The sequence below is a fragment of the Paramormyrops kingsleyae genome, chromosome 14 (genome assembly GCF_048594095.1).
Source record: "Paramormyrops kingsleyae isolate MSU_618 chromosome 14, PKINGS_0.4, whole genome shotgun sequence".
Classification (NCBI taxonomy): Eukaryota; Metazoa; Chordata; class Actinopteri; order Osteoglossiformes; family Mormyridae; genus Paramormyrops; species Paramormyrops kingsleyae.
Genome location: NC_132810.1, coordinates 230169 through 247537, shown reverse-complemented (window position 1 = coordinate 247537; position 17369 = coordinate 230169). Strand labels below are relative to the sequence as shown.

General features: G+C 42.8%; 2 protein-coding genes across 7 annotated transcripts in view; one reads left to right on the top strand and one right to left on the bottom strand.

Moving 5' to 3' along the window:
- lpin1a (lipin 1a) overlaps positions 1-15120 on the top strand; it is a 26377-nt gene extending 11257 nt beyond the window's left edge. For 5 of the 6 annotated variants that reach the window (XM_072698985.1, XM_023834328.2, XM_023834330.2 and 2 more), the window contains 14 exons: positions 762-1041; positions 1132-1225; positions 1636-1823; positions 2114-2207; positions 2291-2360; positions 3277-3369; positions 3631-3695; positions 9943-10081; positions 10344-10492; positions 10602-10688; positions 11101-11253; positions 11345-11459; positions 12148-12251; positions 12527-15120. In XM_072698985.1, coding sequence (XP_072555086.1) covers positions 762-1041; positions 1132-1225; positions 1636-1823; positions 2114-2207; positions 2291-2360; positions 3277-3369; positions 3631-3695; positions 9943-10081; positions 10344-10492; positions 10602-10688; positions 11101-11253; positions 11345-11459; positions 12148-12251; positions 12527-12704 — 1809 coding nt within the window. In that variant the 3' untranslated portion in view covers positions 12705-15120. The remainder of the gene's footprint in view (positions 1-761; positions 1042-1131; positions 1226-1635; positions 1824-2113; positions 2208-2290; positions 2361-3276; positions 3370-3630; positions 3696-9942; positions 10082-10343; positions 10493-10601; positions 10689-11100; positions 11254-11344; positions 11460-12147; positions 12252-12526) is intronic. The other variant, XM_023834331.2, reaches the window with a different exon arrangement.
- pfn4 (profilin family member 4) lies at positions 14756-17369 on the bottom strand. Its single transcript, XM_023834333.2, has 4 exons — positions 16542-17369; positions 15912-16043; positions 15710-15815; positions 14756-15621 (listed from the first exon to the last, which is right to left on the bottom strand). Exons 1-4 carry the CDS (start codon positions 16656-16658, stop codon positions 15593-15595), a joined length of 384 nt encoding a protein of 127 aa, XP_023690101.2. The 5' UTR covers positions 16659-17369; the 3' UTR covers positions 14756-15592.

Below are 17369 nucleotides of genomic sequence, written 5' to 3'. Positions count from 1 at the left end.
TTTTTCCAATTCCTAAGCGTAGGTGCTTTATTGCTGAATTTTTTTGAAGTCTTGCATAATCTAGTGGACAGGTAATGTGAATGAATTGAAATTGAGCCAGTTCAGGACTTCCAGGAACTTTTCATGCTGTAGTTGGTCTTTGGAAATCATTTCGCAGTAGTTTCATAGAATCATACACTACTGCTGTGTAGTGAAATGCTTTTCTACTTGCTCTGGATTGTGCTCAAGGAAGATAAGAATAAAATATCTATCCATCTATTCAGGGTCACAGGGGGCCCAGAGCCTATAGGCGCAAGGCAGGGAACGATCCAGGAGGGGGCGCCAACCCCTCACAGGGCACACCCCCTCACACACACACATACCTTTGGGCAATTGGTAACTCCAGTTAGCTTCACCATGTTTTTGGACTATGGGGGGGAAACCGGAGTACCCGGTGGAAACCCCACAAGGACACGGGGAGAACATGCAAACTGCACACACACGGAACCCTGACGGAGACTGAAACACATGTCTCAGGTGTGAGGCAGCAGTGCCAACCACTGCACCACCATGCCACCCCTGAATAATATATATAAGATAAAAAATAACAACAGTAATAAGAAAGTAACAGCTACATAGACAATAAAGATACACTGAAAATAGAGTGCAGTGTTCAGCAGTAGTAAAATGATGATATGGGATGATAAAAGTGCATAAAGTGACATGTTAGATATGGCCTGTTGTCGTATGAATGAGCTTCAATGTCTTGCTTTTGTCCTCAGCTGTCTTTGGTCCCAGTTGAGGCGGAGGTTCAAACGCCAGCCCCCCCTGTGTCTGTCCCAGTGTCTGAGAGCACGCACTTCCGGGCCATCTCCGGGGAATTTGCTCCTGAGCACCCCCCCTTCGTCCCCTCGATGCCTGAGGCTAGCGGCCACGAAGCCGTAGGGCAGGAAGGGGAGGGGACAGTCGCCGCCCCCCACCCACTCTCTGAGCTGGATGAGGTCGGGGACAGTCAGGTGTCCTGGCCAGTCAGCAAAATCGACTCGCCCTCGAAAAAGAAAGGTATGATTTACATGTGGCATCAGATGGATTCCAAAGCTAATATCATGAAATAAAATTTATTATGATCTCTTGGGTATGTTGTTGCATCAGACAAACGGAGTCGACATCTGGGGGCAGACGGTGTTTACCTGGATGACATCACCGAACTGGAACCTGAAGTGGCTGCTTTGTACTTTCCTAAAAAGTAGGTCTTATACAGTATTGTGTAAATTTCAGAACATTACATCACATTACGTATTTCAATCAGTAATTAGCTGAAGTCCTTTCTAAGAGGTACTTAAAACATTCCTGTGGATGGGATAGCACTTGGTTAAATGGCTCTGTAATAAAATTATGAAATACTAATTCAGCTGAAGAGCATGTCCTTGGTATGTGGAAGGAGACCTATATGAACATGTTTTAAAATGTATAGTAACCAAACCCACAACCACAGATGTGGTCAATTTGATGTGCTTGTGCACAGTAATAAAAAAAGGTTGATTTTGAAATGTGTGTCTGTGTGTATCCTGTAAGTATATTTTAAGCTAATGTATATTTCCAGTAGCCTAGGCAATGTAATCTTGGCCAGGAGATGAACAGTGTCTTTTTCTGCAGTGATGGGGGAGGTGCTGTCAGAAGTGGCTCCGAGTGTGGAGCCAGGAGTGCCAGCCATTCTCCACAGTCGGTTAGCAGCTCTGGCATGGACAGTGGTGTTGATAGTTACTCTGACCAGATAGGAGACCTGCCCTCTGTCGCCATCTCCCTGTGCGGGGGACTAACTGACAACATTGAGATTACCCAAGGTAAACATGTAAGGTGACATGTTTGTAACTGCAAATCATATGCATTTTTACATTTTAAATATTCTAAGTATTTTCAGTGTTCCTACATATTTATATCAAGCTTTTTTAAATTGCTAGTTGTATTTGTAAGGGATCTTATTTCACTAGTGGAAAATGTATGATGACAGTACAGATTAAGTACATGATAAGAAGAGTAGCAGTATTAGTATTAGAAATGAGGCAATTTGACAATTTTATGAAACAAATGAATTGTCCGTCATTACTGAGAAACCTTTTTTTTGGTATCACAGAACAGTTTCAAGAAAAGGCGGTGTCTTACCATCAGTTCGCGGAAAATCCTGCACTCATCGACGACCCGAACTTGGTGGTGAAGATTGGAACCAAGTGAGCAGTACGGTAGCCCTAGTTCCAGATTCCCTGTACCTGAATATGCAGGTGCTAAACAGGCCTGTCATTCCACCTTGCAGGTACTACAACTGGACCACTGCTGCTCCTCTGATGCTGGCTATGCAGGCCTTTCAGAAGCCCTTGCCTAAGGTACTTGTATGTTCTCGTGCTGTTCGATGCTGCTCAGATGAGGATGGGCTCCCCCTTGAGTCTGGTTCCTCCCAAGGTTTCTTCCCCTTCCTGATGGAGTTCTTCCTTATTTCAGGCTTTCTCTCTGGGGACTTTGGGCCTGGAACTCCATAACGTTCTATGTCATAATGGTCCTTGTTTAAAGCGCTACACAAATACAATTGAATTAAGACAAGTTCTGAGTTCTATCACTGCTACTATTTTCACTGGGGCTATGATAACAGGAGCTTTTAAGGACAATATCATTATTATTGTTTTATCGTTATCATTATTTAAGAGCAGTAGCATTTATTCGTAGAAGGACCTCTCTATTCCATTAAATGATTTTGTTTTATAAGTTCACTATAACCATCTCTGTCCCCATTTCTACATACTTTACGTACTCGTGTCTGGTCAGTGTCCTCAGATCCAGGCTGAGCTTCTCAGAGATTGGCATAGCATGACTGTCATGAAAGAGGAAGGGCAGCTGTTAATTTTCCTATGTGAAGCCATAGGAACCATTGGAATGTCCAGTCCTGGCACAGTTTAGCTTGGCCGTGACCCAAATTATACCGCAGCGTTAATAAAATGCATTGTGATGTTTTTGTGTATAGAGTTCTATGAATGTTGTTTTGTAAACTTGTCTTTTCCCCTCTGTTCTGTCCTCTGGTTTTCAATCGCCCTCCTTCCTTTTTCGTTTTCCCATGTCTTCAGTATTCATGTTTTGGTTTTGTCTGTTCCGCAATGGATTTCCTGTCCTACTGTATGCCCAGTGTATTGGCTTCCCGAACTGTACGTCACTCCCCCCGACTGGCTCCTTCTCGATTTCCACTTTTTTAATTTCATCTTTTTGGTTGAGCTTCCTTTTTGGTCAGGGCCTGTGTTCCGCTCGCTGTAGGCCACGGAGGAGAACATCATGAAGGAGAAGATGCCAAGGAAAGGCGGCCGATGGTGGTTCTCGTGGCGCGGGAGGAGCAGCGGCTCAAAGTCGGTACGCTGGGGCCGGCTGCCCGGCGGACACGCGTGGCACACTTCAGAATCCGAACACAACACACTGGGGGGCGACGAGCTTCTGACTCCTCTGGGCTAATGCACCAGAAAGCAGGACAAGTGCCCAAGGAATATTTTTAGAAGGAAGCATTGCAGAGCTATTGGGTTTAAATAAATCTGCACATTTTATACTTTCAACGTTTTAAGTCTCCAGCATGTCAGCTGAATGCATTGGACAAACCGTCATCTTTTATTTTGACAGGACACCTCTGCGGAGCATGTCAGTGAGGACAGAGAGCAGCCTGGGAGTAGTGACCCTATACACAGGTACCATCAGGCATGTGGAAATGAAGCCCTGACTAATAGCAATCCAAATACTATCACTGATGCTATGCAAATTCTGTCATTATGCATCCATCCATCTTCCAGCAACTTATCCTAATCAAGGTCATGGGGGGGTAGGGGGCCTAGAGCTAGGGTGACCACCTAATCCATCTTTGGGGGGGAGACACTATGAGCTCGGATAGGGTTTGCAAACTACCATTTCAATTTAGTCCTTGCTGTGTGCTGATTGTAGTTCAAGCCAGGATATACTGTCAGTTTGTTCAAGGGTCAATATTCCTGGCATACAGCAAGAAGGCAACTGATTCAGCTACACGCAGATTATACGTGGAAATATATACTCCAGAGATGGAAAGGTCAGGTTCAGATCCAGACCAAGAGTTTTTCCACTAACCAGTTGAGTACAAAGTGTGACGTTCATAGAGTACTAAGCTGGTTGGTTGAAAAATCATGATCTGGATTTGTACTTTTTGAACCGGAACCTTCATCCACCTGCGGACCGATGCCTCCCTCCAGAGCCCTGGGGCGAGAGCCCAACCCCAATGGCCCAGGAGTGTGGATGCTGGCTGTCTCTCACCGAGAGCAGAGTGGGCAAAGACGCAATTCTCCTGCAGGAATGAATGAAGTATCAGAGGCCACATTGGCTGGAGACGGGACACAGTCCTGCACACAGATTACATCAAACACAAGAGGCAGCACGGAGTCACACTTAGCAGCCAACATTGTAACAGTTCCCCCTTTATTGAAATACATCAAAGTCAGGTTAATACAATAATGAATTTCCACAAAAAAAGTGGCAGCCAATCCCATACATTTTTTTTATCATTCTAACTTTTTTTTTGTGTGAAAAAGAACCTCTGTAGTGGGGATCGTCCAACTCAAAGCAACAGCAAAAGAAAGAAAGTGAACAGAATCCCAACAAAAAAAGTGAAAATGCATTAAATGCAAAACTGTACATATCCTTAGAAAAGGGAAAAAAAAAAGAATTGGCAAAAACGATGCTGGGAAAGGGGGGGGGGCAGCAAATGACACTTCGGTGAACTGAGAATGTGTGACCCACAGCGCTGGCGCCCCCTAGCAAGGAGGACGGCCCACAGCGCTGGCGCCCCCTAGCGAGGAAGACGGCCCACAGTGCTGGCGCCCCCTAGCGAGGAGGACGGCCCACAGCACTGGCGCCCCCTAGCGAGGAGGACGGCCCACAGCACTGGCGCCCCCTAGCGAGGAAGACGGCCCACAGCGCTGGCCTGTCCCAGTCCACCCAATTTAACATCTACCCTCCGACACTGGCCCAACCTCAGCCTATGCGCATGGCCGAGCAATTAAAATTCCTTACGATTCTGCACAATGGACAGTAAAGTTAAACACAACCTCATACATCGTAGTGTTCAAGAGTTCATTTTTTAGTAAATAGAAAAGAAATAAATATAGTGTACTGAAAAAAACCAGACATGATCCCAGCCCTTAATGGGGCAAAAACAGAGAGGGAATATCACAGTCGCCTAACTAATTAAAAATAAAAAAATAATCTTTGGAAACAGCATTATTGCTTCGGTGATAAACACATGAAGCACACAGGGGGCAGGCTCCCGCGTGCGTGTGCATTCGCTCCAAGGTTTCGTCTGCCTGCAGTGCGGCTGCCTTCTCGTGTCACAGGTCCTGTAAAGTCTTGTGTGGCTCGTGTCTAAATGATGTTTTCAGACTGGGGTGGTGGGGAACACACTATTGTGGGTGGGGGTGTGAAACTTGGCCTAGGTGTGTGTAGGGGTGGGGGTGAATGTGCTGTGGGGAGGGGTGTGGGAGAGGTGAGGCTTGAACCCAGGACCCAAGTGCTAATTGTCTGTACTGGCTTGTGTGGCTTAGTGGGCTAAGTGTCTGTGCTTGTGATCAGGTGGTCATGGGTTCAAGCCCAGCCTTGGTCTATCTGTTGGTTTATAGGAAAAGATGGGTTATTATTATTATAAGTCTTGCTGCTCTCACACTTGTTTAATAGTATGGTGGTGGCCCTAAGTGTGGTAATTGGCTTTTTCTTAACTGTATATTTTGGGGGGGGGACCCTGAGGGTGGTGGTCATCTGTCTTGGCCTCCAAGTCTTGGGGTGGTTGTTGTGCATGGGGAAGAGAGGCTTGAACCCTGGTCCTGGGAGTGTGAGGCACTGTTGCTAACCACTACCCTACCAAGCCACCCCCCTCCTTTATTTTGATTTTGCCTGGATGTTCCTTCCTCACCATTAGTTATGCACCGGTGCTGTTTCAGCTAAACTAGGAGACCAAGTTGTTGAGTTTCTGTATTGGCCTGTGTGGCTTAGTGGGCTAAGTGTCTATGCTTGTGATCAGGTGGTCATGGGTTCAAGCCCAGCCTTGGTCTATCTGTTGGTTTATAGGAAAAGATGGGTTATTATTATTATAAGTCTTGCTGCTCTCACACTTGTTTAATAATATGGTGGTGGCCCTAAGTGTGGTAATTGGCTTTTTCTTAACTGTATATTTTGGGGGGGGGGGACCCTGAGGGTGGTGGTCATCTGTCTTGGCCTCCAAGTCTTGGGGTGGTTGTTGTGCATGGGGAAGAGAGGCTTGAACCCTGGTCCAGGGAGTGTGAGGCACTGTTGCTAACCACTACCCTACCAAGCCACCCCCCTCCTTTATTTTGATTTTGCCTGGAGGTTCCTTCCTCACCATTAGTTATGCACCGGTGCTGTTTCAGCTAAACTAGGAGACCAAGTTGTTGAGTTTCTGTATTGGCCTGTGTGGCTTAGTGGGCTAAGTGTCTATGCTTGTGATCAGGTGGTCATGGGTTCAAGCCCAGCCTTGGTCTATCTGTTGGTTTATAGGAAAAGATGGGTTATTATTATTATAAGTCTTGCTGCTCTCACACTTGTTTAATAATATGGTGGTGGCCCTAAGTGTGGTAATTGGCTTTTTCTTAACTGTATATTTTGGGGGGGGGGACCCTGAGGGTGGTGGTCATCTGTCTTGGCCTCCAAGTCTTGGGGTGGTTGTTGTGGTCATCTGTCTTGGCCTCCAAGTCTTGGGGTGGTTGTTGTGGTCATCTGTCTTGGCCTCCAAGTCTTGGGGTGGTTGTTGTGGTCATCTGTCTTGGCCTCCAAGTCTTGGGGTGGTTGTTGTGGTCATCTGTCTTGGCCTCCAAGTCTTGGGGTGGTTGTTGTGGTCATCTGTCTTGGCCTCCAAGTCTTGGGGTGGTTGTTGTGGTCATCTGTCTTGGCCTCCAAGTCTTGGGGTGGTTGTTGTGGTCATCTGTCTTGGCCTCCAAGTCTTGGGGTGGTTGTTGTGGTCATCTGTCTTGGCCTCCAAGTCTTGGGGTGGTTGTTGTGGTCATCTGTCTTGGCCTCCAAGTCTTGGGGTGGTTGTTGTGGTCATCTGTCTTGGCCTCCAAGTCTTGGGGTGGTTGTTGTGGTCATCTGTCTTGGCCTCCAAGTCTTGGGGTGGTTGTTGTGGTCATCTGTCTTGGCCTCCAAGTCTTGGGGTGGTTGTTGTGGTCATCTGTCTTGGCCTCCAAGTCTTGGGGTGGTTGTTGTGGTCATCTGTCTTGGCCTCCAAGTCTTGGGGTGGTTGTTGTGGTCATCTGTCTTGGCCTCCAAGTCTTGGGGTGGTTGTTGTGGTCATCTGTCTTGGCCTCCAAGTCTTGGGGTGGTTGTTGTGGTCATCTGTCTTGGCCTCCAAGTCTTGGGGTGGTTGTTGTGGTCATCTGTCTTGGCCTCCAAGTCTTGGGGTGGTTGTTGTGGTCATCTGTCTTGGCCTCCAAGTCTTGGGGTGGTTGTTGTGGTCATCTGTCTTGGCCTCCAAGTCTTGGGGTGGTTGTTGTGGTCATCTGTCTTGGCCTCCAAGTCTTGGGGTGGTTGTTGTGCATGGGGAAGAGAGGCTTGAACCCTGGTCCAGGGAGTGTGAGGCACTGTTGCTAACCACTACCCTACCAAGCCACCCCCCTCCTTTATTTTGATTTTGCCTGGAGGTTCCTTCCTCACCATTAGTTATGCACTGGTGCTGTTTCAGCTAAACTAGGAGACCAAGTTGTTGAGTTTCTGTACTGGCCTGTGTGGCTTAGTGGGCTAAATGTCTGTGTTTGTGATCAGAAGGTCATGGGTTCAAGCCCAGCCTTGGTCTATCTGTTGGTTTATAGGAAAAGATGGGTTATTATTATTATAAGTCTTGCTGCTCTCACACTTGTTTAATAGTATGGTGGTGGCCCTAAGTGTGGTAATTGGCTTTTTCTTAACTGTATATTTTGGGGGGGGGACCCTGAGGGTGGTGGTCATCTGTCTTGGCCTCCAAGTCTTGGGGTGGTTGTTGTGCATGGGGAAGAGAGGCTTGAACCCTGGTCCTGGGAGTGTGAGGCACTGTTGCTAACCACTACCCTACCAAGCCACCCCCCTCCTTTATTTTGATTTTGCCTGGATGTTCCTTCCTCACCATTAGTTATGCACCGGTGCTGTTTCAGCTAAACTAGGAGACCAAGTTGTTGAGTTTCTGTATTGGCCTGTGTGGCTTAGTGGGCTAAGTGTCTATGCTTGTGATCAGGTGGTCATGGGTTCAAGCCCAGTCTTGGTCTATCTGTTGGTTTATAGGAAAAGATGGGTTATTATTATTATAAGTCTTGCTGCTCTCACACTTGTTTAATAATATGGTGGTGGCCCTAAGTGTGGTAATTGGCTTTTTCTTAACTGTATATTTTGGGGGGGGGGACCCTGAGGGTGGTGGTCATCTGTCTTGGCCTCCAAGTCTTGGGGTGGTTGTTGTGCATGGGGAAGAGAGGCTTGAACCCTGGTCCAGGGAGTGTGAGGCACTGTTGCTAACCACTACCCTACCAAGCCACCCCCCTCCTTTATTTTGATTTTGCCTGGAGGTTCCTTCCTCACCATTAGTTATGCACCGGTGCTGTTTCAGCTAAACTAGGAGACCAAGTTGTTGAGTTTCTGTATTGGCCTGTGTGGCTTAGTGGGCTAAGTGTCTATGCTTGTGATCAGGTGGTCATGGGTTCAAGCCCAGCCTTGGTCTATCTGTTGGTTTATAGGAAAAGATGGGTTATTATTATTATAAGTCTTGCTGCTCTCACACTTGTTTAATAATATGGTGGTGGCCCTAAGTGTGGTAATTGGCTTTTTCTTAACTGTATATTTTGGGGGGGGGGGGGACCCTGAGGGTGGTGGTCATCTGTCTTGGCCTCCAAGTCTTGGGGTGGTTGTTGTGCATGGGGAAGAGAGGCTTGAACCCTGGTCCAGGGAGTGTGAGGCACTGTTGCTAACCACTACCCTACCAAGCCACCCCCCTCCTTTATTTTGATTTTGCCTGGAGGTTCCTTCCTCACCATTAGTTATGCACCGGTGCTGTTTCAGCTAAACTAGGAGACCAAGTTGTTGAGTTTCTGTACTGGCCTGTGTGGCTTAGTGGGCTAAGTGTCTGTGTTTGTGATCAGAAGGTCATGGGTTCAAGCCCAGCCTTGGTCTATCTGTTGGTTTATAGGAAAAGATGGGTTAAGGGTTGTGTATTATTATTATAAGTCTTGCTGCTCTCACACTTGTTTAACAATATGGTGGTGGCCTTAAGTGCGGTAATTGGCTTTTTCCTAACTGGGGGGGGGGGGGAAGAGCTGAGAGTGGTGGTTATTTGTCTTGGCCTCCACATGTTGTTGAGGTGGCAGTTGTGCATGATAGCATGGGGGGGGGGGAAGGCTTGAACCCTGGTCCTGGGAGTGTGAGGCAACGTTGCTAACCATTACCCTAACAAACCACGACCCTACAAAGCCACCCCCCTACTTTAACTTAATGGGCTAAGCCTCTGGACCTGTGAGCCAAACAGTTTAGCCGAGCACAGGAGAATTTCAGTTTTAACGTAGTTTGTAAAATCTGAAGTAGCTTATAGAGCCCCCTGACATTGATTAGGTGGTCACCATACCTGGAGCCCATCCCAGACAGCATAGGGCACAAGGCAGGGGTACAACTGTTTGTTTAATTTAGTAGTTTGGTTGAATTATAACCTACACTTGCTGTTCATAATGTGAAGAATTGGTTTTATTTTGTGTAGCTGTAGTGGCATTTTGACAAATTGGACCAATTAAGGAAATAGGGTGAATAAAGTTCAAAGCACACATAGTTGTCCTAGAACTCTGCCTGAGAGTGGTGTATTATAAATGTAACCTCCGTAAATGTGTGTTTTGTTTCTTACACACGTGAAGAAATATACATGAGTATTTTATATTTGCTTTTCACGCACTTCTTCAGGCATAAAGACGAATCGTCCTCCAGTGATGAGGAACACCAAGGAGCTAAATCCAACCCTTGTTCCATCCAGCCTGAGGCCTTGCTTCCTCCAGGGGGAACTTGCTACAAAAAGACGCTTCGTCTGAGCTCTGAGCAGCTGGTGAGGACTACACTTACATTTTGTGTTCCATCGTTGCACCTGTGCCTAATTCTTTACAGATGCCAGCCAAGTTATTTACCATAAAACACAAGGAAAGAATGTCATTTTAATTAGATACAATATACATATTGGCATTGTTTATATTAGTTTTTATCTCAATAACATTCTGACTAGGGCACTGTGGATTTGTTGTGGCTACAATGCCTGTGAGAATGTCGCAGAATTTCAGAATAGTACAGTAACTTTGCCCACTGTCTCCCAGAGGAGTCTGCAGCTGAAGGAAGGACCCAATGATGTTGTCTTCAGCGTCACCACACAGTACCAGGGCACTTGTCGGTGTGAGGGCACCATTTACTTGTGGAGATGGGATGATAAGATTATCGTTTCTGACATTGACGGCACCATCACCAGGTACAGTGATGTCAATGGATGCAAATGCATCTCTTTGCGTTTGGAACAAAGGTGTTTGGCTGAACACTGAACCGACCATTCACTAGTGTATGTGGTATATCTCCTGAAGGTCTGACACCCTTGGGCATATCCTTCCAACATTGGGTAAAGACTGGACACACCAGGGCATCGCTCGCCTATACCACAATGTTAGCCTGTGAGTATGACGTTTCATTGCATGCTGTACATCATTACAGAAGACCAGCGGCTTTGCTCCCTCAGATACAGCTTTTGTGAATCTGCATTGATATGATTCGGGTTGGCATTTCCAAGGCATTTTTTACTTCTCAAGATAACTTGATTGAAAATCACCAACAAGCAACACTAGACATTGACAGCGCTACTGTATTGAGTGGAAATGTGATGACCAGACGTGATTTGGCAGATCATCCCACCATCGGGGAAAAGTTGTCGACTTAAACCTCAGTTAAAGCTTGGAATTCATAATTATCTAGCTCACCTCTTCTCGTAACTCAAATCTTTGTAGTCCACATCTAGATGAATCAAACTGTCATTTACCAGGGTGTTTTGGTCTTTCATCATTGATCACGGTCTCTGTATTTCTGTAGAAACGGATATAAGTTTGTGTACTGCTCTGCCCGGGCCATCGGTATGGCGGACATGACTCGAGGGTACCTGCACTGGGTGAAGGAGAGGGGCACCATGCTACCACAGGGCCCCGTCCTGCTCAGTCCCAGCAGTCTCTTCTCTGCCTTACACAGGCAAGTGACCCTGACTCATCAAACTGCTATATCCCTGGAATTTCCACATTTTCATGGTTTAAAGGTCTAATTTTATTCCATCTCTCTTCAGGGAAGTCATTGAAAAGAAACCAGAGAAATTTAAAATTGAATGTCTGACTGATATTAAGAATCTGTTCCATCCAAACACTGAGCCCTTCTATGCAGCGTTTGGAAACAGAGCTACGGTAAGTGGATTGCACCATGACAACAATAGACCACAGTGTTATGGGAAGGGACAGAATTCAGCATGATTGTGTTACTGTCCAGTAATCATACTGTGATCTGTACTTAGATGTTTTCATATGTCTGGTTTGAAAATGTTTTGACCACTTTGCACAATGGTCCTCAATCAGTAGATCATTTATGATCTTGCTACACTGTGGTATTAAAATTATGATGGATTCAATTTTCAAGTTTCTAATTAAATTTCTACTATGTAATCAAGATTATTTCTTTTGAATGTTTTAGTGTAGTAAAAGCTTGTGCAAAAATCCTTTGGTTTGTTGGATTAGCATGTGAATTCATATCAAATAAATCATTCAAATAAATCTTATTGACTAATCTGCTGTTAATTATTCATGTAGTTCTCATTACGATGTTGTTACAGGACAATCTGATGTGCACGTCTTTCTGATTTGCTATAAAGTTAGACTGTAAAATGTCAGGTACACAGCTTACAACTGAATTATATATAGAATTGCTTACCTTTTTAGTACTATTTTCTATATGTACAGTGCTTTGATATGACATGATCAAGAAAGTAAAACTTACTGTCTGTAAATTCTAAATTATGTGAGATTATTACAAAAAAAACTGTGATATTCAATCAGTTTTATTTGTTGAGATGTAATTGGACTGTTGACTGTCTTATAGGATGTTTATGCATATAAGGAAGTTGGAGTTCCTTTAAATAGAATATTTACAGTCAACCCAAAAGGAGAACTAATTCAAGAACATGCCAAGACAAATATTTCATCGTGAGTATAAAGAAGCCCCCCGAAGGCAACATTTAGTCATTTTGGTGGGTTTTTAATGTCGGCACCTGAGATTTAAATTACCGAAAGCTGCTTTCTCATAGCCAGCCGTGTGTCCTCACTTGATCTTTTCAGGGTTGATTTCAAGCTGCCTTTAGACCATGTTTTTCCATTTACCTCCATCTGTCCACACTCTGCTTTCTCTCTCTCTCTTGCTCTCGCTCTCTCTCTCTCTCGCTCCCCCCCCTCGGTTCCATCTTTTCTATTTTCACACAAAGGTACGGGCGCCTGTGCGACGGGGTCGATCACGTCTTCCCTCCCATCAGCGATGGCAAATTCTCTGACCCGTCCTTTTCTGACCCCTTTGGTCAGGTGGGCCACAGTGCGGAGCAGGAAATGCAGTGTCCAGCACAGTGCACTGGCGATAACCCAGATCCACACACTGAAGCCATTTGACCAAATGGCCAGGCACATATATCGGAAAATGCAGGTCGATGTGTGGAGAGCAGCTTTTCACTGACTTATTGCAGAACTGTGCCGTTTAATGAACGTGTGAACACATACATACATGTACAAGTGATTGCCGCATAAACAAACCGACACACACAAACAAAAGACAAACACTCTGTCTCAATATGTGAGACTTGGGTTTCAGGGTCACATTGCATCACTTTAGCATCATCATTGCAGTTGCAAGTGAATTGTGCACATTTGTCATTTTAATTTTGTTCATTACCAATTTTGTCGATGCTGAGAAATTACTCTGTTACATTTTGTTTCATATAGCTATTGCTCTGAAAAATTACCTTTAAACAGGATACTGCTGCAACATCTGAAAAACAATATATATTATACTATATATAGGTTCATGAAATTCCTCCATTATCATTTGCAGGGTTACAACATACTCAGTCTTGGTTTGCGATGGTTGGCATCAATTAACATATCAATAGCATGCACCAGGCACTGTTACTTTGAGTAACAGTAGAGGAGAAACACTTACTAAATGACTTTAAATACACACATTAGCAATGCACAATCACGTGAGTAAGTTAAGCAAGTACTGAAGACATAATGTACTTGCTAATTTAAGGGAAACTCAGGACTTTATAGATTTTCAAGTCAGATTCAGAACAATGTTTGTCTGCTGTCTTCTCCTCCTTCATGCAGATGAGATGATTTTCTGTATTTAAATGACATCAACTTACCCAGATGACGTTTTTTCACCTGGTGGTAGCAACACTGACATTTCTAATATTTCACCTGAATTCATTTTATATATTTTGTGTGTGTGTGTATATATAACTATTTCTCAAGCCTTGCTTAGAAAAATTATATCTATTTAAATTCATAACGCAATATTATTTATGAAATAAATTATGAAGCATTTGCATTTTTAAAGATAATTGTGCCAACATGTGACCATAATGGGAACCTGCAGTGTTCACTGTATTTTAGTCAGTTTAAGTTTAATGGGACATGCAGTTTATTTAGAGAACAAGCCGTAGCAAACTGAGAGTAGAGTATAGGTTTATTTTTGGATATTGAAAATTTGGCTAACTAGTGATTAACTGCAGAGTTGTTTTTGAGCTGTTAAGAGATTCTTTGTGTAACTGTGATGTATAAAGCCAGTTGTTTAAGATTTCATTCTTATGTCAGTCTTGTGCAACATTAACACAAAAATGATGGAAACCCTTGGCAGCGTTTGCATCTATAGCCTTTTCTTGTGCGTTGCTACATGGATAATTAAGGTAACAATTAGCTGCTGATGGATAGTGTGCAAACACACAGTGGGTTAGAGATGGTAGGCAATGTGATCTGACCAAACGGTGACTTCAAATAATCAGGTGAATGCTGGGTTACAGAAGCTCATAGACCCTTCAAGCCTTGTATGTAATGATCAGCCTTCCCTGTCCGAGGAATGACCTCGCCAGTCAAAGGCCTGTCAGATAGAAGAAGCAGAATCACCCTGTTGTGTGAAATTGTTTTTCTCAGAGTTCAAACTTATACATTTTCCCTTTAACACTTGAACACTAGTGTGCATTACATCCTTGTCTGTATGTATTTATATGTTGTGTGTACAAAAACATGTAATACATTCATTGAGTGTGTATTGTTTATGATAAATGTGCATACCAGATTGGTGAATTCCACATTGTTTTCTGAAGTGTACTACTTTAAATGGCATTGGACAGCCATTGATCTTTTCTTTTATCATATTGATACTTGATTATGATTCATTGCATAGTAATAGTAGCTGAGTAGTTAAATTGTACTTTAAGTGATCATGTTCCTAGTCATATAATTTACTTTATTGTTCATTGTTGAGTTCTTTAAAAATATGTTCATTCATATTTTCCATTTTTGCAGAGCTCAGCCCTTAGTGTTATTTTGCCTACGTTACTTGCCAGATCTGCACCTTCACCTTTGTTTTCCATAATGGCCATTTTATATTATAATGCAGATGTAATTATATTTGTCATTTGTAGAAGCACAAGTACAGAGGAATTCTTCTGTTTTCATATATTACATCTTGCTCACCTAAGAGGGTGACATTTGGTTAAAGTGCACAAGCACTTTTTGGGGTTAAGGACTTTGCTCAAGGGCCCAACAGTGATATGATCATTCTGGTGGCCGTGGGATTCAAACCAACGAGGAGAACAGACCCCCAACCCCATAGAGGCACAAACCACCCACAATTATCACATTCTTTCTGTGAAAGAGCAGAATAAAGAAAGAAAAAAAGTCATAAACTTAAATGATTTATCTATTAATTAATTTCAGATGTATTTAGATTATTGTATTGTGAAATGTTAGATTGTCAAATATTTGTACTGTTATTTGTGTCAATAAATATAAGCAATAATTATTAGCAGATGATCTGGTGTTCCTGTGTTCACAAATAATGGCATTTTTATGCATGTTAATAAAATTATCTAAAATCTAAAGCAAAGGTTTTAAGCAAGCCTATATGAATTCACATATTCCACACTCAGGTTGAATTAACCATGGAAATACATAACATTTACATAAATATCAGATCTGTAATATTGTGTCATGATTACAGCATGAATTAAAAGTAAAATGTATAATACATTAAATTACTGGTTTGCAGTGGATTTTTTGGAGTCTACAAGTGTTAAAATTGCAGTTTTATGAAAAACCTGTATGGCTACAGCATTCTCCCATTGTACACTAAATGTTAGCATTTACTGTGTGTGTGACATACTGTATGAATGAATCTGCTTTTTCTCTCAGAATGTAACACAGCATGTAATACACACATCTTCTACAATGACTCTTCCATATTCACCGTCTTATCAATGAATCCAACATCCACATCTTCATTTTTCTTTTTCTCTAAGATAGTCAGCTGTAATGAACACACATAAAGTAAGGTTACCATGGCTGCAAAATTAAATTGTATCTTCCAGGACAATGATAATGGTATGGCATCATACCTAGCTTCTCAACGGCTTCAACACAAACACTAGGGTACATGTTTTCATTGTAGGTGGCCACAATGATGTATAATGATGTCTTCACAAGTATGAGACCTTGTGCATTCTAAAACAAAAGGATGGTGAGAAAGTGATCAGTCTAGTCATGTGTTCATGTGTACATCTTCTGACATAATTTAAATACAGATGGATGAATACAGACGGATTTGGAGTACACGGAGTTCCTGTCAGCTCTGACACATGTGTAGGATTTGTCCTGGAAGGAGAGACCCCTTTCCCTAGTGACTTCAGAGTGCTTGAAACAATCAATAAACATCTGGACCTGTGGAAGAATCTGAAGCAATATAGAAATACTATAATCAATGAATTAGGCAATCCAGATAGGTCAAACAACAAATAACTTATGCACTTCTGCCAATTCAATATGTTTGTTATATTTATTTGTTTTTGTTTGGCTTGGAACATTTCTTGGACATAGAGCAGTGAAAATAATCAAAATTGAGCTAAGCATTAGCATAACTGAGAAATATTATTGCTTTACTGACTAAACTATTAGCAAAGGTTGCAATGGGCAATGTGTACATTTATTCACAAACTTTGTCTGTAATGATAAAATTATTTATCCCTATATATTATACATAATGCACCTGTCAAATAATTTGACATTTTTATGCAGCTTACACTTCCACAATTAATAACAATCCGCGTATCCGACAGTAAAAGCAATAACACAAGGCTTTTGTAAACTAAATGCTAACAAAAGTAAACATTAGTAACAAAGAAAGATGTAATACAAAGTACAAAGTGCACAGTGTTTGCTGCACATACTTACATTAAATCTAGCCGTCGCTGCGGCGACATTCGCGTTTTTTATGGTCAAGATTGCAGCGCTTCCTACATGTTTAGTTCCTATTAGGCAATCATCAATAAGAATTTGCAACCGATTCATCTTAGAAGATCGCTATTTGGCGAAGTTACAAGTCCGATTTTCAGGTTTTATTTCCGTGCGAAAACGAACCGTAACCCTGGTTACCATGGCAACAACACTGACGCTGTAGTCCTTTAGGGAAGCGCATTGTTACGTGCCGTATTTATTTTGTATGCATGTAAACTAATATAGTAACCTGCTTCCCTACCTGGCAAGAAGCAGAATGTCAGACCGATTTGTTTTCCTAGTGTTCAGTTCCAAAACCTCCAAACTAATTAAAGTGATCATTTATTAATTTTTTATTAGTATTTCCTGTTTTTGTTACAATACTGATGGCGAGGGAGTGCTGCATCGTTGTGCACAGACTTTTTGAGAGGCAGGTGCTCAAAAGTTGAAAAGGGGGCACTCTGGTGCACAGGTTCACGTTCATTAAATAATTTGGGCAAAACAGGCAGGTGGTAAGGCACCCCAAGCCTCCTGCTATACAACCTGAACCACAGGGGATGATTTCTAGACCATGCAACATGCTTGAGGTACTCCTCATGTTTAAAAACTATATTCAATTAGCATATCACCAATACACTTCTCTGAAGTTCTGAACTGTATAGCACTTCATAGTTTATTATTCAGTCATAATATTCATAATTTATTAGGATATTGCTTATGTGTTGTTCATATAATACATATAATATGTATTATATTTATACAATATATATTGTTTGTATATTGATT

Coding starts and splice junctions, on each gene's coding strand:
- pfn4 (XM_023834333.2), bottom strand. CDS start 16,658: ATGAATCGGTTGCAAATTCTTATTGATGATTGCCTAATAGGAACTAAA. Junction 16,044..16,541: donor CAGCGACGGCTAGATTTAAT/GTAAGTATGTGC, acceptor ATATTGCTTCAG/ATTCTTCCACAGGTCCAGAT. Junction 15,816..15,911: donor ACTCCGTGTACTCCAAATCC/GTCTGTATTCAT, acceptor CTTTTGTTTTAG/AATGCACAAGGTCTCATACT.